At 50.7% G+C, this 25553-nt stretch overlaps 1 protein-coding gene across 1 annotated transcript in view; it reads right to left on the bottom strand.

The window, feature by feature from the left end:
- Positions 1-9422: 9422 nt before the first annotated feature.
- LOC140720889 (NACHT, LRR and PYD domains-containing protein 3-like) overlaps positions 9423-25553 on the bottom strand; it is a 41201-nt gene continuing 25070 nt past the window's right edge. The window contains exons 7-9 of the mRNA XM_073035736.1: positions 14554-14640; positions 9751-9912; positions 9423-9594 (exon numbers count right to left, since the gene is read on the bottom strand). Of these exons, the coding sequence (XP_072891837.1) occupies positions 9423-9594; positions 9751-9912; positions 14554-14640 (421 nt within the window). The remainder of the gene's footprint in view (positions 9595-9750; positions 9913-14553; positions 14641-25553) is intronic.

Genomic DNA, 25553 nt, shown 5'->3' with positions numbered 1-25553 from the left:
ACTTTCTCCGGCAGCTCCTTCCACAGACGGACCACCCGTATCCCTCTAAACCTTTCCTATCCGTGTCCCTGTCCGAGTGTCGTTAATGTACCTGCCTCGACCACTTCCTCCGGCAGCTCCTTCCACAGACGGACCACCCGTATCCGTCTAAACCTTTCCTACCCGTGTCCCTGTCCGAGTGTCGTTAATGTACCTGCCTCGACCACTTCCTCCGGCAGCTCCTTCCACAGACGGACCACCCGTATCCGTCTAAACCTTTCCTACCCGTGTCCCTGTCCGAGTGTCGTTAAAGTACCTGCCTCGACCACTTCCTCCGGCAGCTCCTTCCACAGACGGACCACCCGTATCCCTCTAAACCTTTCCTATCCGTGTCCCTGTCCGAGTGTCGTTAATGTACCTGCCCCGACCACTCCCTCCAGCAGCTCCTTCATCAGACGGACCACCGGTATCCCTCTAAACCTTTCCTATCCGTGTCCCTGTCCGAGTGTCGTTAATGTACCTGCCTCGACCACTTCCTCCGGCAGCTCCTTCCACAGACGGACCACCCGTATCCCTCTAAACCTTTCCTATCCGTGTCCCTGTCCGAGTGTCGTTAATGTACCTGCCCCGACCACTCCCTCCGGCAGCTCCTTCCACAGACGGACCACCCGTATCCCTCTAAACCTTTCCTATCCGTGTCCCTGTCCGAGTGTCGTTAACGTACCTGCCTCGACCACTTTCTCCGGCAGCTCCTTCCACAGACGGACCACCCGTACCCCTCTAAACCTTTCCTCTCCGTGTCCCTGTCCGAGTGTCGTTAATGTACCTGCCCCGACCACTTCCTCTGGCAGCTCCTTCCACAGACAGAGCACCCGTATCTCTCTAAACCTTTCCTATCCGTGTCCCTGTCCGAGTGTCGTTAATGTACCTGCCTCGACCACTTCCTCCGGCAGCTCCTTCCACAGGCGGACCACCCGTATCCGTCTAAACCTTTCTTACCCGTGTCCCTGTCCGAGTGTCGTTAATGTACCTGCCTCGACCACTTCCTCCGGCAGCTCCTTCCACAGACGGACCACCCGTATCCCCCTAAACCTTTCCTATCCGTGTCCCTGTCCGAGTGTCGTTAATGTACCTGCCTCGACCACTTCCTCCGGCAGCTCCTTCCACAGACGGACCACCCGTATCCCTCTAAACCTTTCCTATCCGTGTCCCTGTCCGAGTGTCGTTAATGTACCTGCCCCGACCACTCCCTCCGGCAGCTCCTTCATCAGACGGACCACCGGTATCCCTCTAAACCTTTCCTATCCGTGTCCCTGTCCGAGTGACGTTAATGTACCTGCCTCGACCACTTCCTCCGGCAGCTCCTTCCACAGACGGACCACCCGTATCCCTCTAAACCTTTCCTATCCGTGTCCCTGTCCGAGTGTCGTTAATGTACCTGCCCCGACCACTCCCTCCGGCAGCTCCTTCATCAGACGGACCACCCGTATCCCTCTAAACCTTTCCTATCCGTGTCCCTGTCCGAGTGACGTTAATGTACCTGCCTCGACCACTTCCTCCGGCAGCTCCTTCCACAGACGGACCACCCGTATCCCTCTAAACCTTTCCTATCCGTGTCCCTGTCCGAGTGTCGTTAATGTACCTGCCCCGACCGCTTCCTCCGGCAGCTCCTTCCACAGTCGGACCACCCGTATCCCTCTAAACCTTTCCTATCCGTGTCCCTGTCCGAGTGTCGTTAATGTGCCCACCTCGACCACTTCCTCCGGCAGCTCCTTCCATAGACGGACCTCCCGTATCCCTCTAAACCTTTCCTATCCGTGTCCCTGTCCGAGTGTCGTTAATGTACCTGCCTCGACCATTTCATCCGGCAGCTCCTTCCACAGACGGACCACCCGTATCCGTCTAAACCTTTCCTATCCGTGTCCCTGTCCGAGTGTCGTTAATGTACCTGCCTCGACCACTTCCTACGGCAGCTCCTTCCACAGACCGACCACCCGTATCCGTCTCTGTGTGAAAATTTTCCCATCGAGTCCCCTATTAAATCTCTAAAACCTGTGCCCTATGATTCAAGATTCCCCCCTACGCTCCAGGGAATGAAGTAACCCTACCTCCCCGACCTCTCTCCGTAACTCAGCCCCTCGAGACCCGGCGACACCCTCGTAAATCCCTGTGAGCTCCCGCCTCCGGTACACGGTGCCCTGTCCGACGATGGTGGTCATGTTAAACGCCGCCTTCACCGCCCCGTCTGCCTGTGACCCGACTTCCAGGGAACCATAAATCTAGGAAAATCTAGGAATCTAGGAATAATGGTGCATAGTTCCCTGAAGGTGGAATCTCATGTGGATAGGGTGGTGATGATAGCTTTTAGGATGCTGGCCTTTATAAATCAGAGCATTGAGTACAGGAGTTGGGATGTAATGTTAAAATTGTACAAGGCATTGGTGAGGCGGTATTTGGAGTATTGTGTACAGTTCCGGTCACCGAATTATTGGAAAGATGTCAACAAAATAGAGAGAGTACAGAGGAGATTTACTAGAATGTCACCTGGGTTTCATCACCTAAGTTACAGGGAAAGGCTGAACAAGTTCGGTCTTTATTCTTTGGAGCGTAGAAGGTTGAGGGGGGACTTGATAGAGATATTTAAAATTATAGGGGGGTAGAGTTGACGTGGATTGGCTTTTTCCATTGAGAGTAGGGGAGATTCAGACAAGAGGACATGAGTTGAGAGTTAGGGGGCAAAAGTTTAGGGGCAACACGAGATGGAATTTCTTTACTCAGAGAGTGGTAGCAGCTTCCAGTAAAAGTGGTAGAGGCAGCTTCGATTTTGTCATTAAAAAAAATGGACAGGAAAGGAATAGAGGGTTATGGATTGAGTGTAGGTCGGTGGGACTAGGTGAGAGTAAGCGTTCGGCACGGACTAGAAGGGCCGAGATGGCCTGTTTCCATGCATTAATTGTTATATGGTTATAAACCAAAACTTGGTGTGTTCCGTGAATCGAAGGCTAAAGTTCTCCGTCTCTCACCCCTCTCCCTCTTTCACCCCTCTCCGCCTCTCACCCTGTCCATGTCTCACTCTCTCTGTCTCTGCCCCTCTCTGTTTTCCACCCTTCTCTGCCTTCCCTGTCCGACCTCTCTCATCTCCTGCCTCTCACCTCTCTCTCCCCCATCTGACTCTCATGTCTCTCCCTCGATCAACTGTCCTCTGCCACCTCTCTTCATTCTCCCCCTTCCCTACCCCCATCTCTCTCCCACTCACCCCCTCTCTTCCTCACCCATTGCCCCCCTTCTCTTCCTCCCCGTCTGGGTCTCTCCACCTCCGCCTACCCCAATACCCACTCTCCCTCACCCCTCTCTCTTCCCCGGCCATCTCCACCTATGCCCCTCCCTCCCTCTCTCTCTCTCCTCTCTGTCTCTCACCCCATTTCTCTTTGTCTCCCCCCCCCCCCCACCCTCCACTCCTCTCTTTCCGTCTGGCTCTCTCCCCCCTCCCATGCTCCCTCCGCTCTGTCCCTCCGCCAAACACCGAATCTCGCAGAGGTTTGTCAGCGGGATCACGGTGATCTTGCTGGTCAACTGCCTGGTCTCGCTGGTGATGTCCGTCCTCACGGCCATCGCCAACTGCAGGGACCTCGAGTGCTGCGCCGCACAGCCTCCGGTGGTGAGTGGGATCTTCCTGTGCACGGGGTGTGTGTGTGTGTGTGTGTGTGTGGGCGGCGAGGGATGGGGCATGGTGACAAGAGATGGGGGAGGTGAACAGCGTGGGGAGGGAACAAGAGAGTGGAGGGGTAGAGAGAGATGGGGGCAGAAAAGGAATAAAAGGGTGGGGAGAGGGGTGGAAAGAGGAGGATGGGTGGAGGGGGTGGAGACAGGAGGATAGGGTGGGGAGAGGGGAGGAGGAGGATAGGGTGGAGAGAGGATGATGGGGTGGGGTGAGGAGGATAGGGTGGAGGGGTGGAGAGAGGATAGGGTGGGAAGGGTGGAGAGAGGAGGATAGGGTGGAGAGGGGTGGAGAGAGGAGGATAGGGTGGGAAGAGGGGTGGAGAAAGGAGGATAGGGTGGAGAGGGGTGGAGAGAGGAGGATAGGGTGGAGAGGGGTGGAGAGAGGATGATGGGGTGGGGAGAGGAGGATAGGGTGGAGAGGGGTGGAGAGAGGATGATGGGGTGGGGAGAGGAGGATAGGGTGGGAAGAGGGGTGGAGAGAGGAGGATAGGGTGGAAGGGGTGGAGAGAGGAGGATAGGGTGGGAAGAGGGGAGGAGGATAGGGTGAAGAGGGGTGGAGAGAGGATAGGGTGGGGCGAGGAGGATAGGGTGAGGAGAGAGAGGTGGGGGAAGAGATGGAGAGAGAAGAGGGGACAGAGGGGACTGAGAGGGTCTCATCTCCTCTCCTCACTTTATCTTTCTTCCCTCATCGATCTGACCCCTCCCTCTCCCCCACCCTGCAGAAAATGGTGGTGATCCACGCCAACCAGCCCGCACCGCCAGACCTCGCCTCCGTCTTCTCCGGCAAGCCGGCGCCCACTCCTGCCTTTGACGGGCCCCAGTGACGACACGTCCCCCTACTCTACGGGACAGCCTGAAGGATTCGGGCCGAACGATCTGAGGCTCAGCCCGAAAGAAAAGTCAAAGCAGGACTTTCGAGACTGAGGAGGGGAGGGGAGGGTAACGATGCTAGCCTCTTCCCGTAGTCATATTCCTCCCCCGTGGGAACCCCGCAGTTCCATCTCCCTTGTTACGAGCCGCCCTCTCCCACCCTCGGCTCCCGTCACTCCTGAAACACTCCGCTCTCTGTCCCCTCGCTCTCCCCTCTATCACCGCCCATTTCACCCTGGCTGGCGGCCATTTTGTGATGGTTACCATTGACAACCGCTCTCCCCGCATCATAGAATGGGGCAAACCCTTTTCCTCACCTTCCACTCACTTCCCTCCCTGTTTATTCAATCTCAACTCCTCATCCCTCCTCTCCTTCCCCTCGGTGCCCGCTCTCACATCTCTCCATTTAACCTTCTGCCGACTGCCATTGTGTGACAGACAGACCCTCCTTCCCACTCCCTCACACTCACCATCTTGTCACCCTCCTTCCCATCCCATCACTCGCAAACCCCTTCCCTACCTCCCCTCGCTCTCCTCTCCCCGCCATCTCGACGCTCTGCATCGTATGCTGGTTGGGGCTGCCATGTTGCGATGCCAATCTTCACCTCTCCTCATCGCCCTCTTTCTCTCTCTCTGGTACCCAGTGAGTCACTCCCGTACTCACCCCGTCACTCCTGACACCCTTTCCCCTCTCTGGCCCCTTGCCCTTTCTCCCGCCATCCACCACATTTTGGTGAACATTTTCTGAAGGGAAATTTCGCTCCCCCATCCAATCCCTTCTCCCCCGTCCGTTGAGTGAGTCACTCCCCTCTCCCTCGTTGAGACAATGAACTCCCCGACCCATCAGCCCTGACCGCGTCCCCGACCCCCGCTCCCCCTTTCTCCTTCCGACGCCCCACTTTTTTGCTGCTCGTCTTATTTGTGAAGGGAATGTCACCACCCATTCATCCCCCACTATTGAAAACGTCACTCCCCCACACCCCACATCCTGTCCAATCAGACCACTCCCTCCAGTCCCATCACTCCCGCTCCCTTCCAGTCGTTTCACTCCTCCTCACCCCGTCGTTGTCTTCTCCACGTCGGCCACCAGTTTGTGACAGGGACTTTCGCCCCTCCCCTCTCCGTCCCCTATTGAGTCAGTGACTTCGCCACGTTCACCGTCTCCTCAGTCCACTCCTCGTCCCGTCACTCCTCTTCCTCCCAAACCCCTCACCCCTCCTCCCCAAAACCCACATGTATATGTGTATGTGCGAATATCTGAGATATATACATTAGTTTATTCAATGACAACATTATTAGAATTAGAACATATATACAATATGGAAGACGATATAAAACACAAATTAAAATACTGTTATAACAATCAATAACAAACTCGATCCCGGATTGTATCCATGGGCACCGCATGTTCCTTCGCCATCGATTCTGTGTGTGACAGTGGCTATTGTAAGTCAGTGTCTCACTCCATCCCTGGCGGCCACATTAACCAAGGATTCGCCCATTTTAAATCAGCGCGTCCCTCCATCTCTTGTGCTCACTTCTACCAAAGCCGTCACTCCCTCCCCAGCGGCCATTTCCAGTGAAGCGTCGGACATCCCACCTCTCCCGGATATTGATAGCGGCTCCCTGACGCCCGCGAATTATATACAATATCCCGCAAATTGTTTTTTTTTTGAGAACGAGAGAGAGAGAGAATTGAATACTCTGCCATGGCAGAGTAAAAAAATATAAAACGTACTTCACCCCAGACTACACTAAAGTGTTCCCCTGCCTAATAGGGGTCAGGAATAATGACAGTGTTGCTCGCTGCACTGTCTGCAACATTGGGTTTTCTATTGCCCCTGGTGGGTTAAATCACTGTTGAGGTGAGTTTAACGGGTGTCATTCGTTCATTAGCATAGCTAACGCTATTTAAACTAGCTGGCTGGCCGCTAAGGAGCTACTCTATTGCAGACATCCCACATCTCCCGGGAGTTCCGGGAGTCTCCCACAAATTGATGGTGTCTGCTTCCCTGAAATGAGATTTTGCAGGGTGGAATTAATTGAGTGATGGAATGGTGCAGACGGAGCTTCACTGAGTGTTTGGTATTGCAAATGTGTGATGGGAGGGTGCGGAGGGAGATTCACTCTGTGTCTGACCCCGGGAGTGTGTGATGGGACGGTGTGGAGGGAGATTCACTCTGTGTCTGACCCCGGGAGTGTGTGATGGGACAGTGTGGAGGGAGATTCACTCTGTGTCTGACCCCGGGAGTGTGTGATGGGACGGTGTGGAGGGAGATTCACTCTGTGTCTGACCCCGGGAGTGTGTGATGGGACGGTGTGGAGGGAGATTCACTCTGTGTCTGACCCCGGGAGTGTGGGATGGGACAGTGTGGAGGGAGATTCACTGTGTGTCTGACCCCGGGAGTGTGTGATGGGACGGTGTGGAGGGAGATTCACTGTGTCTGACCCCGGGAGTGTGTGATGGGACGGTGTGGAGGGAAATTCACTCTGTGTCTGACCCCGGGAGTGTGTGATGGGACGGTGTGGAGGGAGATTCAATCTGTGTCTGACCCCGGGAGTGTGTGATGGGACGGTGCGGAGGGAGATTCACTGTGTCTGACCCAGGGAGTGTGTGATGGGACGGTGTGGAGGGAGATTCACTGTGTCTGACCCAGGGAGTGTGTGATGGGACGGTGTGGAGGGAGATTCACTCTGTGTCTGACCCCGGGAGTGTGTGATGGGACGATGTGGAGGGAAATTCACTCTGTGTCTGACCCTGGGAGTGTGTGATGAGACGGTGTGGAGGGAGATTCACTGTGTCTGACCCAGGGAGTGTGTGATGGGACGGTGTGGAGGGAGATTCACTGTGTCTGACCCCGGGAGTGTGTGATGGGACGGTGTGGAGGGAGATTCACTCTGTGTCTGACCCCGGGAGTGTGTGATGGGACGGTGTGGAGGGAGATTCACTCTGTGTCTGACCCCGGGAGTGTGTGATGGGACGGTGTGGAGGCAGATTCACTCTGTGTCTGACCCCAGGAGTGTGTGATGGGACAGTGTGGAGGGAGATTCACTCTGTGTCTGACCCCGGGAGTGTGTGATGGGACGGTGTGGAGGGAGATTCACTCTGTGTCTTCCCGTTGAGTCAGTGACTTCGCCACGCTCACCGTCTCATCAGTCCACTCCTCGTCCCATCACTCCTCTTCCTCCCAAACCCCTCACCCCTCCTCCCCAAAACCCACATGTATATGTGTGTGTGCGAATATCTGAGATATATACATTAGTTTAATAAATGACAACATTATTAGAATTAAAACATATATACAATACCCAAGACTATATAAAACACAAATTAAAATGCTGTTATTACAATCAATAACACACTCGATCCCGGGATTGTATCCATGGGCACCGCATGTTCCTTCACCATAGATTCTGAGTGCGACAGTGGCCATTGTAAGTCAGTATCTCACTCCATCCCTGGCGGACACATTAACCAAGGATTCGCCCATTTTAAATCAGCGCGTCCCTCCCTCTCTTGTGCTCACTTCTACCAAAGCCGTCACTCCCTCCCCAGCGGCCATTTCAAGTGAAGCGTCGGATATCTCACCTCTCCCGGGAGTTCCGGGAGTCTCCCGCATATTGATGGTGCCTGCTTCCCTGAAATGAGATTTTGCAGGGTGGGATTAATTGAGTGATGGAATGGTGCAGAGGGAGCTTCACTGTGTGTTTGACATTGCAAGTGTGTGATGGGACGGTGTGGAGGGAAATTCACTCTGTGTCAGGTCCTGGGTGTGAGTAAATTTACAAATGTAAATTAAACAATGTGTGAGCTGCTGACGTGCGGGAATAAATAAGCTGCTCCCGACTCACTCACAGTCACACACAATTAACTGACCGACAACGAGTGACAGTTTGAATCATCAGTCCGGTTTCTCACCGTCACTCTGCATCGGGGAACCTATGATTATAAAATCACACTTCAGTCCACTGTGGCCGGGATGTTAATCAAGGCTGTTCACAAGTCTCCAAACAAATCCACGGTGAGTTTGCAGTTCCCTGCCTCCGTATCCCTCCCCACACCCCCCCCCCCACCCCCGTCCCAGCCTCTCTTTCTCTCCTTCGCCCTTCTCTCTCTCCCCTTCAGGCTTCTCTCTCTCTCTTCTTCCCACTCTCCCTCCACCCCTCTGTCTCCTCCCCTGCCTCTCTCTCTCTCTCTGTCAATTTAACATCATTATATCGGCCAGGCTGCCGAATGCACCGTCCTCAGCAAAGGGAGCAAAAGGATTCTCTCCTGGGATAATCCCCCCCACCCCGGGACACCGGTGTCCCAGACTGAGCCCCGGACCCCCGGGCTTTTCCTGTCCGGGTAATTCTCCGGGGTGTCACGTGGGGAGTCTCCAACACGCACATCCGGCGGAAGCTGCCCCGCCGGACAACAGGCGGAAACACGTCACTGCGGGACCGCTGCGAGCGACGCACACAGCGCGGGGCCCGAGCCGGTTCCGTTAAAACCGTTGGGAATCAGCCCCGGCGCGCGGCCGTTAAAGGTAAGGGCGGGAGTTAAAGGGGAGGGCGGGGAGTCGGCCAAATGTCCCCATCCCGCGGGCGGGGATGTTCACACATTCAGATCTTCACTGTCAGTCCGGGTCTGAGTTCCTGCAGAGATCCCAGTTCCTTCATCCCGGTCTCACTGAACAGATTCCCCCCCAGCCTGTAACAGATGGGAGAATACAGATGAAATAAACAGATTACACAACAGTGTCAGTAACAGGGGACCGGGGTTAATGTTTCAACAACACTCACAGACAAATATCACCAGAAAACCCGCGGATCCGCTGATATTTTATCACATTGAACATTAACACAAACACTCACCAGATCCGCTCCAGACTCGGGAGGGTCCGTATGAGGTGGCAGAGAGCGGGAACGGATCGGTCTGTGAGCGAGTTTAATTCCAGGTTCAGCACCGTCAGTGATGGGTTTGTACTGAGAGCGGAGACGCGATCCTCGGCATCAGAATCTGTGAGACCGACATTGTTCAGCCTGGAGATGAGAGAGAGTGAGGGTGAAGGACACAGAGAGACAGGAGACGGTACAAATCCCCAGTGTTTATCAGTAACACCATTACTGATCACATTAATGTTCAGTGACTGTAAACCCAGTGACTGTAAACACAATCTCCCACAGTCTGGTACTTACCCCAGTTTCTGTATTTTACACTCCGGGTTCCTCAGAGCCGCAGACACCAGTTTCACTCCTGAATCTCCCAAACTCAGGTCCAGCTCCGTCAGTGATGGGTTTGTACTGAGAGCGGAGGCGAGATCCTCGGCACCAGAATCTGTGAGACCGACATAGACCAGCCTGGAGATGAGAGAGAGTGAGGGTGAAGGACACAGAGAGACAGGAGACGGTACAAATCCCCAGCGTTTATCAGTAACACAATTACTGATTTTTTTTCTTCAGCACGACTGCGCAAGTCGGCCAGTGAGAAGAGCGAGATGAGTTTAAAAGGAAGACAGATTTACAGAGCGAGCGTCAGAGGAGTGGGAGACAGAGTAGGAAGGCTTTGGCTCAACGGGGCTTCGGTGATAAAGGGTCGAGGCGAGGTAGGTTATCTGTTTACAATACAGACAGAGAGTATGTGTGTGAGGCTGGTTTTCTGTGCTCGGTGTCAGATGTGGGAGATCCTGGAGACTCCCAGCCTCCCGGACGGCAACATCTGCACCCGGTGTGTCGAGCTGCAGCTCCTTAGGGACCGAGTTAGGGAACTGGAGATGCAGCTCGATGACCTTCGTCTGGTCAGGGAGAGCGAGGAGGTGATAGAGAGGAGTTACAGGCAGGTGGTCACACCGGGGCCACGGGAGACTGAAGAAGTGGGTCACAGTCAGGAGAGGGAAGGGCAAGAAGCAGGTACTAGTGAATACCCCAGTGGTTGTTCCCCTTGACAATAAGTTCTCCTGTTCGAGTACTGCCGGAGGGGGGTGGCCTACGGGGTTGGGGAGCATCAGTGTCAGTGTCTCTGGCACAGAGTCTGGCCCTGTGGCTCAGGAGGGCAGGAAAAGGAAGAGGAAGGCAGCAGAGATAGGGGACTATAGTCAGGGGGTCAGACAGATGATTCTGTGGTGGCAGGAAGGAAATTCGGATGGTAGTTTGTCTCCCAGGTGCCAGGGTCTGGGATGTTTCTGATCACGTCCAAGATATCCTGCAGTGGGAGGGAGAACAGCCAGAGGTCGTGGGACATATTGGTACCAGTGACATAGGTAGGAAAAGGGAAGAGGTCCTGAAAGTAGACTATAGGGAGTTAGGAAGGAAGTTGAGAAACAGGACCTCAGAGGTAGTGATCTTGGAATTACTGCCTGTGCCAGGTGACAGTGAGAATAAGATTAGGATGAGGTGGAGGATAAACGCATTGACTGAGGGATTGGAGCAGGAGGCAGGGATTCAGATTTCTGGATCATTGGGATCTCTTTTGGGGCAGGAGTGACCTGCACAAAAAGGATGGGTTGCACTTGAATTCCTGGGGGGCCAATATCCTGACAGCAAGGTTTGCTAAGGCTACTGGGGAGAGTTTAAACAAGAATTGCTGGGGGGAGGGAACCAAATTGATGTGATGGAGGAGAGGGAGGTTGGCTCACAAATAGAGAGAATTTGGAGACAGTGTGAAAGGGAGGATACGCGGGTGATAGAGAAAGAGGCACTCAGTCCGATGGTTTGAGATGTGTCTATTTTAATGCAAGGAGTATGATGAATAAAGCGGATGAGCTTAGAGCGTGGATCAGCTCTCGGAGATATGATGTGGTGGCCATTACAGAGACTAGGATGGTGCAGGGGCAGGAATGGTTACTTCGAGTGCCAGGATTTAATTGTTTCAGAAAGGACAGGGAGGGAGGCAAAAGAGGTGGGGACCTGGCACTGTTGATCAGAGATAGTGTCATGGCTACAGAAAAGGAGGACACTACGGCATCTCTGGGTGGAAGTTAGGAACAGGAAGGGGTCAATAACACTACTGGGTGTTTTGCAGAGACCACCCAACAGTAACAGGGACATCGAGGAGCAGATAGGGAGACAGATTCTGGAAAGGAGTTTTAATAACGGGGTTGTTGAGGCGTGAGATTTTAATTTCCCAAATATTGATTGGTATCTCCCTAGAGTGAGGGGTTTAGATGGAGTGGAGTTTGTTAGGTGTGTTCAGGAAGGTTTTCTGACACAATATGTAGATAAGCCTACAACAGGAGAGGTTGTACTTGATCTGCTATTGGGAAATGAACCTGGCCAGGTGTCAGGTCTCTCAGTGGGAGAGCATTTTGGAGATAGTGATCACAATTTTGTCTCTTTTACCACACCTTTAGAGAGGTATGGGTCAGTTAAGTTAGGGAAACATTTAATTGGAGTAAGGGGAACTATGGGGCTATCAGGTTGGAACTTGTAAGCATGAATTGGAAACAGATGTTGTCAGAGAATAGTTCCGAAGCAATGTAGAAAATGTTCAAGGGATATTTACATGGGGTTCTGAGAAGGTGCGTTCCAATGAGATATGGAAAGGATGGTAGGGGACAAGATCTGTGATGTACAAAGGCTGTTGTAAATCTAGTCAAGAAGAAAAGAAGAGCTTACAAAAGGTTCAAAAACGAGGTAGTGATATGAATCTGGAAAATTATAAGGCTAGCAGGAAGGAGCTTAAGAAAGAAATCAGGAGAGCTAGAAGGGGCCATGAGAAGGCCTTGGCGGACAGGATTAAGGAAAACCCTAAAGCATTCTGCAAGTATGTGAAGAGCAAGAGGATAAGACGTGACAGAATAGGACCAATCAAGTGTGACAATGGAAAAGAGCGTATTGAACCGGATGAAATAGCGGAGATATTTAATGAACCATTTGCTTCAGTATTCATGACGGAAAAGGATCTTGGCAATTGTAGGGATGACTTGCAGTGGACTGAAAAGCTTGAGAATGTAGATATTAAGAAATATGTGGTGGAGCTTTTGGAAAGCATCAAGTTGGATAAGTCACCGCGACCGGAAAAGGTGTACACCAGGCGACTGTTGGAAGCGAGGGAAGAGATTGCTGAGCCTCTGGCGATGATCTTTGCATCATCAATGAGGACATGAGAGTTTCCGGAGGATTGGAGGGTTGCGAATCTCGTTCACTTATTCAAGAAAGGGAGTAGGGTTAGCCCAGGAAATTATAGACCAGTGAGTCTTACTTCAGTGGTTGGTAAGTTGATGGAGAAGATCCTGAGAGGTAGGATTTATGAACATCTGGAGAGGCAAAATATGATTAGGAATAGTCAGCATGACTTTGTCAAAGGCAGGTTGTGCCTTACGAGTCTGAATGATTTTGTTGAGGATGTGACTAAACACATTGATGAAGGAAGGAAGAAGATGCAGTGTATATTGATTTCAGCAAGGCATTTGATAAGGTACACCATGCAAGACTTATTGAGAAAGTAAGGAGGCATGGGATCCAAGGGGACATTGCTTTGTGGATCCAGAACTGGCTCGCCCACCGAAGGCAAAGAGTGGTTGTATACGGGTCATATTCTGCATGGAGGCCGGTGACCAGTGGAGTGCCTCAGGGATCTGGTCCGGGACCCCAAGTCTTTGTGATTTTTATAAATGACCTGGATGAGGAAGTGGAGGGTAGGGTTAGTAAATATGATGATGACACAAAGCTTGGGTTTGTTGTGGATAGTGTGGAGGGCTGTCAGAGTTTACAATGGGACATTGATAGGATGCAAAACTGGGCTGAGAAGTGGCAGATGGAGTTCAACCCAAATAAGTGTGAAGTGGTTTACTTTGGTAGGTCAAATATAATGGCAGAATATAGTATTAATGGTAAGACTCTTAGCAGTGTGGAGGATCAGAGGGATCTTGGGGTCCGAGTACATAGGACACTCAAAGATGCTATGCAGGTTGACTCTGTAGTTAAAAGGGTGTTCAGTGTATTGGCCTTCATCAGTCGTGGGATTGAGTTTAAGAATCGAGAGGTAATGTTTAACAGTTGAGAGATTATGAGGGGGGATAGATCGAGTTGACGTGGATAGACTTTTTCCATTGAGAGTAGGGGAGATTCAAACAAAAGGACATGATTTGAGAGTTAGGGGGCAAAAGTTTAAGGGTAACACGAGGGGGAATTTCTTTACTCAGAGAGTGGTAGCTGTGTGGAGCGAGCTTCCAGTAGAAGTGGTAGAGGCAGGTTCGGTATTGTCATTTAAAGTAAAATTGGATGGGTATATGGACAGGAAAGGAAAGGAGGATTATGGGCTGAGTGCCGGTCAGTGGGACTAGGTGAGAGTAAGCGTTCGGCACAGACTAGAAGGGCCGAGATGGCCTGTTTCCGTGCTGTAATTGTTATATGGTTATATGTTGCAGCTATACAGGACCCTGGTCAGACCCTACTTGGAATACTGTGCTCAATTCTGGTCGCCTCACTATAGGAAGGATGTGGAAATCATAGAAAGGGTGCAGAGGAGATTTACAAGGATGTTGCCTGGATTGTGGTGCATGCCTTATGAGAATAGGTTGAGTGAACTCGGCCTTTTCTCTTGGAGTGACGGAGGATGAGAGGTGATTTGGTAGAGATGTACATGATAATGAGAAGCATTGATCATGCAGATAGTCAGAGGCTTTTCCCCAGGGCTGAAATGGTTAGCACGAGAGGGCATAGTTTTAAGGTGCTTGGAAGTAGGTACAGAGGAAATGTCAGGGGTAAGTTTTTTTACACAGAGAGTGGTGAGTGCGTGGAACGGGCTGCTGGCGGCGGTGGTGGAGGCGGAAACGATCGGATCTTTAAGCTCCAGGAAGGCTACATGGAGCTTAGAAACATGGAGGGATATGGGTAAAACCGAGGTAATTCTAAAGTAGAAACATGTTCGGCACAGCGTTGTGGGCCGAAGGGCCTGTATTGTGCTGTAGGTTTTCTATGTTTGTTTCTACTGATCACATTAATTTTCAGTGTCAGACACCCAGTGACTGTAAACACAATCTCCCTCAGTCTGGTACTTACTCCAGTTTCTGTATTTTACACTCCGGGTTCCTCAGAGCTGCAGACACCAGTTTCACTCCTGAATCTCCCAGGTCATTGCCCCCAAGTCTAAACACAAACAGACATTGATGAATAAAGTGATTCAAACCGTGGGTCTGGGGGAATTTCTCTCACTTGGATATTTCAGGAAACATTAAACCCTTCAGTAAATCACTGATCGGAGTTCCCATCACAGTCAATGTCCCTCACTGACCAGCTCCAGTGTATTCACCAAATGTCGGTAATTTAGTCTGTCGGTGTGACCCTGTAAACTCCACATATTCTCTCTCATTTCCAGATGGCTAAACAAAATGTTCCACACAGAAATGCAGGAATGTCAATGGGACACAGTGAAATAGACCCACCCAAGCTAAAGGGATGGGGAAGGGAGATCCCACAGGAGGAAGGGTAATGGGGAAGAGAGATCCCACAGGAGGAAGGGTAATGGGGAAGAGAGATCCCACAGGAGGAAGGGGGAGGGGGAAGAGAGATCCCACAGGAGTTCGGATGGACGAGAGATCTGAAAGTAGGAAGGGGGATGGGGAAGAGAGATACCACGGGAGGAAGGGGAAGTGATAGATCCCTGAAGAGGAAGGAAGATGTGGAAGGGAGACCCACAAGAAGGGTGGGGTATGACAACAGAAGCCCCACAGAAGAAAGGTGGATGGGGAATAGAGATCCCACAGGAGGAAGGGGGATGGGGAAGTGAGATCCTACAGGAGGAAGGGGGATGGGGAAGAGAGATCCCACAGGAGGAAGGGGGACGGGGAAGAGAGATCCCACAGGAGGAAGGGGGACGGGGAAGAGAGATCCCACAGGAGGAAGGGGGAAGGGGAAGGGAGATCCCACAGGTGGAAGGGGGACAGGGAAGGGACATCCCACAAGAGGAAGGGGGACGAGGAAGGGACAACGCACAGGAGGAAGGGGGAAGGGGAAGGGAGATCCCACAGGTGGATTGCTCCCCGTGCTATGTGCTAGTGGGGCTAGAAATAAGAAGATAATGCAGCTAAATATGTGGCTGAGGGGATGGTGCATGAGGGTGGGGTTCATGTTTCTGGACAATTGGGCTTTCTTCCAGGAGAGGTGTGACCAGTTTGAATTGGACAGTTTGCACCTGAACTGGAGGGGACTAACATCCTTGCCGGTAGGTTAGGCAAGTTCTGCTCAGGGGGTTTTAAACCAGATTGTAAGCAGAGGGTGCAGTGTGTTAGAGCTGATAGTGATGTGGAGGAGGATACGGGTCATGTGAGGACTGCTTGTATAGACAGATATCAAAGGTTTGTACATGATAGAGATGTTCTCAGGTACATCTATTTCCATACGAGGAGTATTGTAGGTAAGGCAGATGAGTTTAGGTCGTGGATTGGCACATGATGATATCGACATCATTGCTATTAGTAAGACTTGGTTGCAGGAGGGGCAGGACTAATAACTATATAAACATTTAACAATTACAGCACGGAAACAGGCCATTTCGGCCCTTCTAGACCGTGCCGAATGCTTACACTCACCTAGTCCCACTGACCCGTACTCAGCCCATAACCCTCCATTCCTTTCCTGTCCATATACCTATCCAATTTTACTTTAAATGACAATACCGAACCTGCCTCTACCACTTCTACTGGAAGCTCATTCCACACAGCTACCACTATCTGTAAAGAAATTACCCCTCATATTACCCTTAAATGTTTGCCCACTAACTCTCAGATCATGTCCTCTTGTTTGAATCTCCCCTATTCTCAATGGAAAAACCCTATCCACGTCAACTCTATCTATCCCCCTCATAAGTTTAAATACCTCTATCGTCCCCCCTGAACCTTCTATGCTCCAAAGAATAAAGACCTAACTTGTTCAATCTTTCTGTGTAACTTAGGTGCTGAAACCCAGGTAACATTCTAGTAAATCTTCTCTGTACTCTCTCTATTTTATTGACATCTTTCCTATAATTCGGTGACCAGAACTGTACACAATCCTCCAAATTTGGCCTTACCAATGCCTTGTACAATTTTAAAATTACATCCCAACTCCTATACTCAATGCTCTGATTTATAAAGGCCAACATACCAAAAGCTTTCTTCACCACCCTATCCACATGAGATTCCACCTTCAGGGAAATATGCACCATTATTCCTAGATCACTCTGTTCTACTGCATTCTTCAATGCCCTACAATTTACCATGTATGTCCTATTTGGATTATTCCTACTAAAATGCAGTACCTCACACTTATCAGCATTAAACTCCATCTGCCATTGTTCAGCCCACTCCTCTAACTGTTCTAAATCTCTCTGCAAACTTTTAAAACCTACTTCATTATCCACAACGCCACCTACCTTAGTATCATCTGCATACTTACCAATCCAATTTACCACCCCATCATCCAGATCATTAATGTATATGACAAACAACATTAGACCCAGTACAGATCCCTGAGGCCCACCACTAGTCACCGGCCTCCAACCTGACAGTTATCCACCACTACTCTCTGGCATCTCCTATCCAGACACTGTTGAATCCATTTTACTGCTTCAGTATTAATACCTAACGATCAAATCTTCCTAATTAACCTTCTGTGCGGAACCTTGTCAAGGGCCTTAATGAAGTCCATATAGACAACATCCACTGCTTTACCCTCGTCAACTTTACTTGTAACCTCTTCAAAAAATTCAATAAGGTATGTCAAACATGACCTTTCACGCACAAATCCATGATGACTGTTCCTAATCAGACCCTGTCTATCCAGATAATTATATATACCATCTCTAAGAATACCTTCCATTAATTTACCCAGCACTGACGTCAAACTGACAGGCCTATAATTGCTAGGTTTACTCTGGGAACCCTTTTTAAACAATGGAACCACATGAGCAATACGCCAATCCTTCGGCACCATCTCCGTTTCTAATAACATTTGAAATATTTCTGTCAGAGCCCCTGCTATTTCTACACTAACGTCCGTCATGGTCCTAGGGAATATCCTGTCAGGATCCGGAGATTTATCCACTTTTATATTCCTTAAAAGCGCCAGCTTCATGTTCTGGGTTTCTGTTGTTTCAGACGTGATAGGGGTGAAGGATGAAAGGGGAAGGAGTGGCATTACCAGTCAGGGAGAATCTCACAGCTGTGCGTAGACGGGACAGCCCGGAGGGCTCGTCTACAGAGGCCATATGGGTGGAGAGTGAGGAACGGGAAAGGTGTGACCACACGAATAGGGTTGTATTATAGACTGTCCAATAGTCAGAGAGAATTGGAGGAGCAAATCTGTAGAGAGTTAGCAGACCAATGTAAGAAACAGAAAGTTGTAATCGTAGAGGATTTTAAATTTCCACATATTGACGGGGACGCCCACTCTGAGAAAGCGTTAGATGGCGTGGAGTTTGTCAAATGTGTTCAGGAAAGTTTTCTAAATCAATATATTGAGGTACCAACGAGAGAGGGTGCAGTACCTGATCCCCTATTAGGGAACCAGACAGGTCAGGTGACAGAAGTATGTGTAAGCAAACATTTTGGGTCCAGTGACCATAATGTCATTAGTTTCAAGATAATTATGGATAAGGATAGGACTGGTCCACCAGTTAAGGTTCTGAATTGGAGAAGGGCCAATTTTGTGGAAATGAGAGAGGATCTGGGAAAAGTGGATTGGGATAAGTTGTTTTCTGGCAAGGATGTGTTCAGTAAGTGGAAGGCCTTCAAGGGTGAAATTTTGAGAGTGCAGAGTTTGCATGTTCCTACCAGGATTAAAGTCAAAGTTAACAGGCATAGGGAACCTTGGTTTTCAAGGGATATTGGCGATCTGGTTAAGTAGGTGTTTAGCAGGAATAGGCAACAAGGAACAATTGAGGTACTTGAAGAGTATAGAAAATGTAAGCGAATACTAAAGAAGGAAATCAGGAAGGCAAAAAGAAGACATGAGGTTGCTTTGGCAGATCATGTGAAGGTAAACCAGAAGGGTTCCTACAAGTATATTGAGAGTAAAAGGATAGTAAAGGACAAAATTGGTCGCCTAGAAGATCAGAGTGGACGTCTATGTGTGGAGCCTCATGAGATGGGGGAGATCTTAAACAGGTTTTTTGCATCAGTGTTTACACAGGAAACTGGCACAGCGGATATGGAATTAAGGCAAACAAACAGTAGTGTCATGGAACATATAGAGATTAAAGAGGAGGAGCTGCTTGCTGCCTTACAGTGAATAAAGGTAGATAAATCCCCCGGGCCTGACATGATATTTTCTCGGACCTTGAGAGAGACTAGTGTAGAAATTGCAGGGGCCGTGGCAGAAATATTTAAAATGTCCTCAGCCACCGGTTTGGTGCCGGAGGATTGGAGGGTAGCTCATGTTGTTCCGTTGTTTGAAAAAGGCTCCAAAAGTACACCAGGTAATTACAGGCCAGTAAGCCTGACATCAGTAGTAGGTAAATTATCAGGAGGTGTTCTGAGAGATCAGATATACAAGGATTTGGACAGCCAAGGGCTGATAAAAGATAGTCAACATGGCTTTGTATGTGGTAGATCAAGTTTAATGAATCTTGTAGTGTTTTTCGAGGAGGTTACCAAGAATGCATATGAAGGAAAGGCTGTGGATGTTGTCTGCATGAACTTTAGTAAGGCCTTTGTCAAGGTCCCACATAAAAGGTTAGTTCAGAAGGTTCAGACACTAGGTATCCATGGAGAGGTTGTACACTGGATTCGAATTGGCTGTGTGGGAGACGACAGAGAGTGGTAGTGGATGATTGCTTCTCACCTGTGACTAGTGGTGGGTCTCAGGGATCTGTGCTGGGACCATTGTTGTTTGTTGTCTATATCAATGATCTAGATGATAATGTGATAAATTGGATCAGCAGGTTTGCTGATGACACTAAGATGGAGGCGTTGTGGACAGTGAGGAAGGCTTTGAAAGCTTGCAGAGGGATCTGGACCAACTGGAAAAATGGGCCAGAAAATGACAGATGGAATTTAGAACATATGACATATAACCATATAACAATTACAGCATGGAAACAGGCCATCTCGGCCCTTCTAGTCTGTGCCGAACGCTTACTCTCACCTAGTCCCACTGATCGGCACTCAGCCCATAACCCCCCATTCCATTCCTTTCCTGTCCATATTACTATCCAATTTTTTTTTAAATGACAAAATTGAACCCGCCTCTACCACTTCTACTGGAAGCTCGTTCCACACAGCGACCACTCTCTGAGTAAAGAAGATCTCCCTTGTGATACCCCTAAACTTTTGTCCTTTCACTCTCAACTCATTCCCTCTTGTTCGAATCTCCCCTACTCTGAATGGAAAAAAGACTACCCATGTCAACTCTATCTACCCCCCTCATCATTTTAAATACCTCTATCAAGTCCCCCCTCAACCTTCTACGCTCCAAAGAATAAATACCTAACTTGTTTATTAGGTGCTGAAACCCAGGTAATTTTCTAGTAAATTTACTTAGTACTCTCTCTATTTTGTTGACATCTTTCCTATAATCTGGTGACTAGAACTGTACACAATACTCCAAATTTGGCCTTAACAATCCCTTGTACAATTTTAACATTACATCCCAACTCCTATACTCAATGCTCTGATTTATAAAGGCCAGTATACCAAAAGCTTTCTTCACCACCCTATCCACATGAGATTCCACCTTCAGGGAACTATGCACCATTATTCTTAGATCACTCTGTTCTGCTGCATTCCTCAATGCCCTACCATTTACCATGTATGTCCTTTTTGGATTATTCCTACCAAAATGTATCACCTCACACATATCAACATTAAACTCCATCTGCCATCTTTCAGCCCACTCTTCTAACTGGCCTAAATATTTGAACAACAAGCTTTGAAAACCTTCATTATCCACAACGTCACCTATCTTAGTATTATCTGCATACTTACTAATCCAATTTACCATTCCATCATCCAGATCATTAATGTATATGACAAACAACATTGGACCCAGTACAGATCCCTGAGGCACACCACTAGTCACCACTTTAATGCAGACAAGTGTGAGGTGTTGCATTTTGGAAGGACAGATCAAGGTAGGACATACACAGTAAATGGTAGGGCACTGAGGAGTGTGGAGGAACAAAGGGATCTGGGAGTTCAGATACATAATTCCCTGAAAGTGGCGTCACAGGTGGACAGGGTTGTAAAGAAGGCTTTTGGCATCCTGGCATTCATAAATCAAAGTACTGAGTATAGGAGTTGGAATATTATGGTGAGGTTGTAAAGGACATTGGTGAGGCCAAGTTTTGAATATTGTGTGCAGTTCTGGTCACTGAACTATAGGAAGGATATCAGTAAGGTTGAAAGAGTGCAGAGATGATTTACTAGGATGTTGCCGAGTCTTCAGGAGTTGAGTTACAGGGAACGATTGAACAGATTATGACTTTATTCCTTGGAGCGCAGAAGAATGCGGGGGGATTTCAAAGAGGTTGACAAAACTCTGAGGGGTATAGACAGGGTAAATGAGAATAGGCTCTTTCCACATACATTAGGAGAGATAAATTACAGGAGGACTTGGCTTCAGGGTGAAAGGGGAAAGGTTTTGGGGGAAATTCTTCACTGAGAGAGTGGTGAGAGTGTGGAACGAGCTGCCATCCGTTGTGGAAAATGTGGACTCACTCTTAAGCTTTAAGAATAAATTGGATACATACATAGATGGGGGTGGGGTCTGGAGGGTTATGGACTGGGTACAGGTCACTGGGACAAGTGGAATAAAGTTTCGGCACAGAGCAGAAGGGCCAGATGGCTTGTTTACTGTGCGCTGGTGTTTTATGATTCTATGAAGGGCTGTGGGGAGGAGAGTTCACTCAGGCGGAAGGACGAATGGGAAGAGAGATCCCACAGGAGGAAGGGAGATGGGGAAGAGAGACCCCACAGGAGGAAGGGGGATGGGGAAGAGAGATCCCACAGGAGGATGTGGGAAGGGGAAAAGCGATCCCACAGGAGGAAAGAGGAAGGGGAAAAGCGATCCCACCGGAGGAAGGGGGATGGGGAAGAGAGAACTCGCAGGAGGGAGATGGGGAAGGGATATCCCACAGGAGGATGTGGGAAGGGGAAGAGAGAACTCGCAGGGGGAAGGGGGATGGGGTAGAGAGATCCCATAGGAGGAAGGTGGATGGGGAAGAGAGAACTCGCAGGGGGAAGGGGGATGGGGGAGAGAGATCCCACAGGAGAAAGTTGGATGGGGAAGAGAGATCCCACTGGAGGATAGGGGAAGGGGAATAGAGATCCCACAGGAGGAAGGTGATGGGGAAGGGAGATCCAACAGCAGGAAGTTGTTGCGGAAGAAAGCCCAGAGGAGGAAGTGGAATGTGGAAGAGATGTCCAACAGAAGGAAGAGGATGGGAAAGAGAGTTCCCAGAGGAAGAAAGCTGGTGGGGAAGATAAATCTGACAGGGAAGAGACATTACATAGCAGGAAGTGGGATGGGGAAAAGAGATCCCACAGGAAGAAAGGGAGTGGGGTAGATAAATCCCACAGGAGGAAGGAGCATGGGGAAGAGAGATCTGATAGGAAGGGGGAGGGGACGTGGAAGAGAGATCATACAGGAGGAAGGCGGATGAGTAGGAGAGATACCTCAGGAAGTGGGGACATGGAACAGAGGAACCACAGGAGGAAGAGGAGTGGGGAAGAGAGATCCCACTAGGAGAAGGGGGATGGGGAGTAGAGATCCCAGAGGAGGCAGGGGGGTGGGGAAGAGCGATCCCACCAGAGGAAGTGGGATGGGGAAGAGAGATCTCACAGGAGGAAGGGGGATGGGGAAGAGAGATCCCACAGGAGGATGTGGGAAGGGGAAAAGCGATCCCACAGGAGGAAAGAGGAAGGGGAAAAGCGATCCCACCGGAGGAAGGGGGATGGGGAAGAGAGAACTCGCAGGAGGGAGATGGGGAAGGGATATCCCACAGGAGGATGTGGGAAGGGGAAGAGAGAACTCGCAGGGGGAAGGGGGATGGGGTAGAGAGATCCCATAGGAGGAAGGTGGATGGGGAAGAGAGAACTCGCAGGGGGAAGGGGGATGGGGTAGAGAGATCCCATAGGAGGAAGGTGGATGGGGAAGAGAGATCCCATTGGAGGATAGGGGAAGGGGAATAGAGATCCCACAGGAGGAAGGTGATGGGGAAGGGAGATCCAACAGCAGGAAGTTGTTGCGGAAGAAAGCCCAGAGGAGGAAGTGGAATGTGGAAGAGATGTCCAACAGAAGGAAGAGGATGGGAAAGAGAGTTCCCAGAGGAAGAAAGCTGGTGGGGAAGATAAATCTGACAGGGAAGAGACATTACATAGCAGGAAGTGGGATGGGGAAAAGAGATCCCACAGGAAGAAAGGGAGTGGGGTAGATAAATCCCACAGGAGGAAGGAGCATGGGGAAGAGAGATCTGATAGGAAGGGGGAGGGGACGTGGAAGAGAGATCATACAGGAGGAAGGCGGATGAGTAGGAGAGATACCTCAGGAAGTGGGGACATGGAACAGAGGAACCACAGGAGGAAGAGGAGTGGGGAAGAGAGATCCCACTAGGAGAAGGGGGATGGGGAATAGAGATCCCAGAGGAGGCAGGGGGGTGGGGAAGAGCGATCCCACCAGAGGAAGTGGGATGGGGAAGAGAGATCTCACAGGAGGAAGGGGGATGGGGAAGAGAGATCTCACAGGAGGAAGGGGGATGGGGAAAAGCGATCCCACCGGAGGAAGGGGGATGGGGAAGAGAGATCCCACAGAAGGATGGGGAAGAGAGACCCCACAGGAGGAAGGGGGATGGGGAAAAGCGATCCCACCGGAGGAAGGGGGATGGGGAAGAGAGATCCCACAGGAGGAAGGGGGATGGGGAAGAGAGACCCCACCGGAGGAAGGGGGATTAGGAAGAGAGACCCCACAGGAGTAAGGGGGATGGGGAAGAGAGATCTCACAGGAGGAAGGGGGATGGGGAAGAGAGATCTCACCAGAGGAAGGGGGATGAGGAAGAGAGACCCCACAGGAGGAAGTGGGATGGGGAAGAGAGATCCCACAGGAGGAAGGGGGATGGGGAAGAGAGACCAGACAGGAGGAAGGGGGATGGGGGAGAGAGATCCCACAGGAGGAAGGGGGATGGGGGAGAGAGATCCCACAGGAGGAAGGGGGATGGGGAAGAGAGATCCCACAAGAGGAAGGGGGATGGGGGAGAGAGATCCCACAGGAGGAAGGGGGATGGGGAAGAGAGATCCCACAGGAGGAAGGGGGATGGGGAAGTGGGATCCCACCGGAGGAAGGGGGATGGGGAAGAGAGACCCCACCGGTGGAAGGGGGATGAGGAAGAGAGACCCAACAGGAGGAAGGGGGTAGAGAGATCCCACAGGAGGATGTGGGAAGGGGAAGAGAGAACTCGCAGGGGGAAGGGGGATGGTGTAGAGAGATCCCACAGGAGGAAGGGGGACGGGGAAGAGAGTTCCCACAGGAGGATGTGGGATTGGGAAGAGAAATCTCACAGGACAATGGGGCATGCCAAAGAGAGATCCGGCAGGAAGTGGCAGGTATTCGAAACAAGGCCCTACAGGAGTAAGGGGATGGGGGAGAGAGATCCCACAGGCGGAAGGGGGATGGGGCAGAGAGATCCCACAGGAGGAAGGAGGATGGGGAAGAGAGTTCCCAGAGGAGGAAGGGGGTTGGGGAAGAGGGATCCCACAGGAGGAAGCGGGATGGGGAAGAGAGATCCCTCAGGAGGAAGGGGGATGGGGAAGAGAGATCCCACAGGAGGAAGGGGGATGGGGAAAAGAGATCCCAGAGGAGGAAGGGGGATGGGGAAAAGAGATCCCACAGGAGGAAGGGGGATGAGGAAGGAAGATCCCACAGGTGAATGGGGGATGGGGATGAGAGATCCCACAGCAGGATGTTGATGGGGAGCAGAGAGTGCACAGGTGGAAGGGGATGGGGAATAGAGATCCCACATAAGTAAGGGGATTGGGGAAGATATATCCCTAGGATGTAGGATGGTGGGGAGGAGATATCCCACAGTTGGAAGGAGAATGGGGAAGAGAGATCTGACAGGAGGATGTGGGATGGGGAAGAGAGATACATGTGGAGGGACAAGACAGATCCCACAGGAAGAGGGGGCATTATGATGACCCACAGGAGGAAGTGGAATGGGGAAGAGCAATCCCTCGGAAGGAAGGGGGTGGTGACAATAGATCCCACAGAAGGAATGGGAATGGGGAATACAGATCCCATAGGATGATCAGGCATGGGGACGAGAGATGAGACAGGAGGAAGTGGGTGGGGAAGCAAGATCATACAGGAGGTTGGGGGATGAGTAGGAGAGATCCCATAGGAGGAAGAGTGACGGGGAAAGTAAATGCCACGGGAGGAAGGGGGACGGGGAAGAGAGATCCCATCCGATGTAGGGTATTGGGAAGAGAGATCCCACAGAACGAAGGGGGATGGGGAAGAGAGATCCCACAAGAGAATGGGGAATGGGGAAGAGAGATGTACAGGAGGAAGGGAAATGGCGAAGCAAGATCCCGTAAGAAGTGGAGGGATGGAAACAGAGCCCCCACGGGGGTCAGGTGGATGGGGAAGAGAGATCCCACTGTAGGAAATGGGATATTGAAGAGAGATCCCACAGGAAGAAAGGGGTGGGGAGTTTAAATCCCACAGGAGGAAGGGAGTTGGGGAAGACAGATCCAACAGATGGAAGTGGGATGGGAACAGAGGCCCCAGAGGGTGAAAGGGGATGCGGAAGAGAGATCCCACAGGAGCATGGGAGGTGGAGAAGAGAGATTCCACTGTAGGAATGGGGATGGGGAAGAGAGATTCATCAGGAGGAAGGGAGCTGGTGATGAGAGATCCCACAGGAGGAAGGTGTATAGGGAACAGAGAGCCCACAGGAGGAAGGGAGATGGGTAGGGAGATCTCACAGCAGGAAGAGGGATGGGGAAGGGAGATCCCACAGGAGGAAGGGGGATGGGGAAGAGAGATCCCACAGGAGGAAGGGGGATGGGGAAGAGAGATCCCACAGGAGGAAG

The sequence above is a fragment of the Hemitrygon akajei genome, unplaced genomic scaffold (genome assembly GCF_048418815.1).
Source record: "Hemitrygon akajei unplaced genomic scaffold, sHemAka1.3 Scf000048, whole genome shotgun sequence".
Lineage (NCBI taxonomy): Eukaryota > Metazoa > Chordata > Chondrichthyes > Myliobatiformes > Dasyatidae > Hemitrygon > Hemitrygon akajei.
The sequence above is the reverse complement of the archived record's forward strand: the minus strand, read 5'-3'. Positions and strand labels throughout refer to the sequence as shown.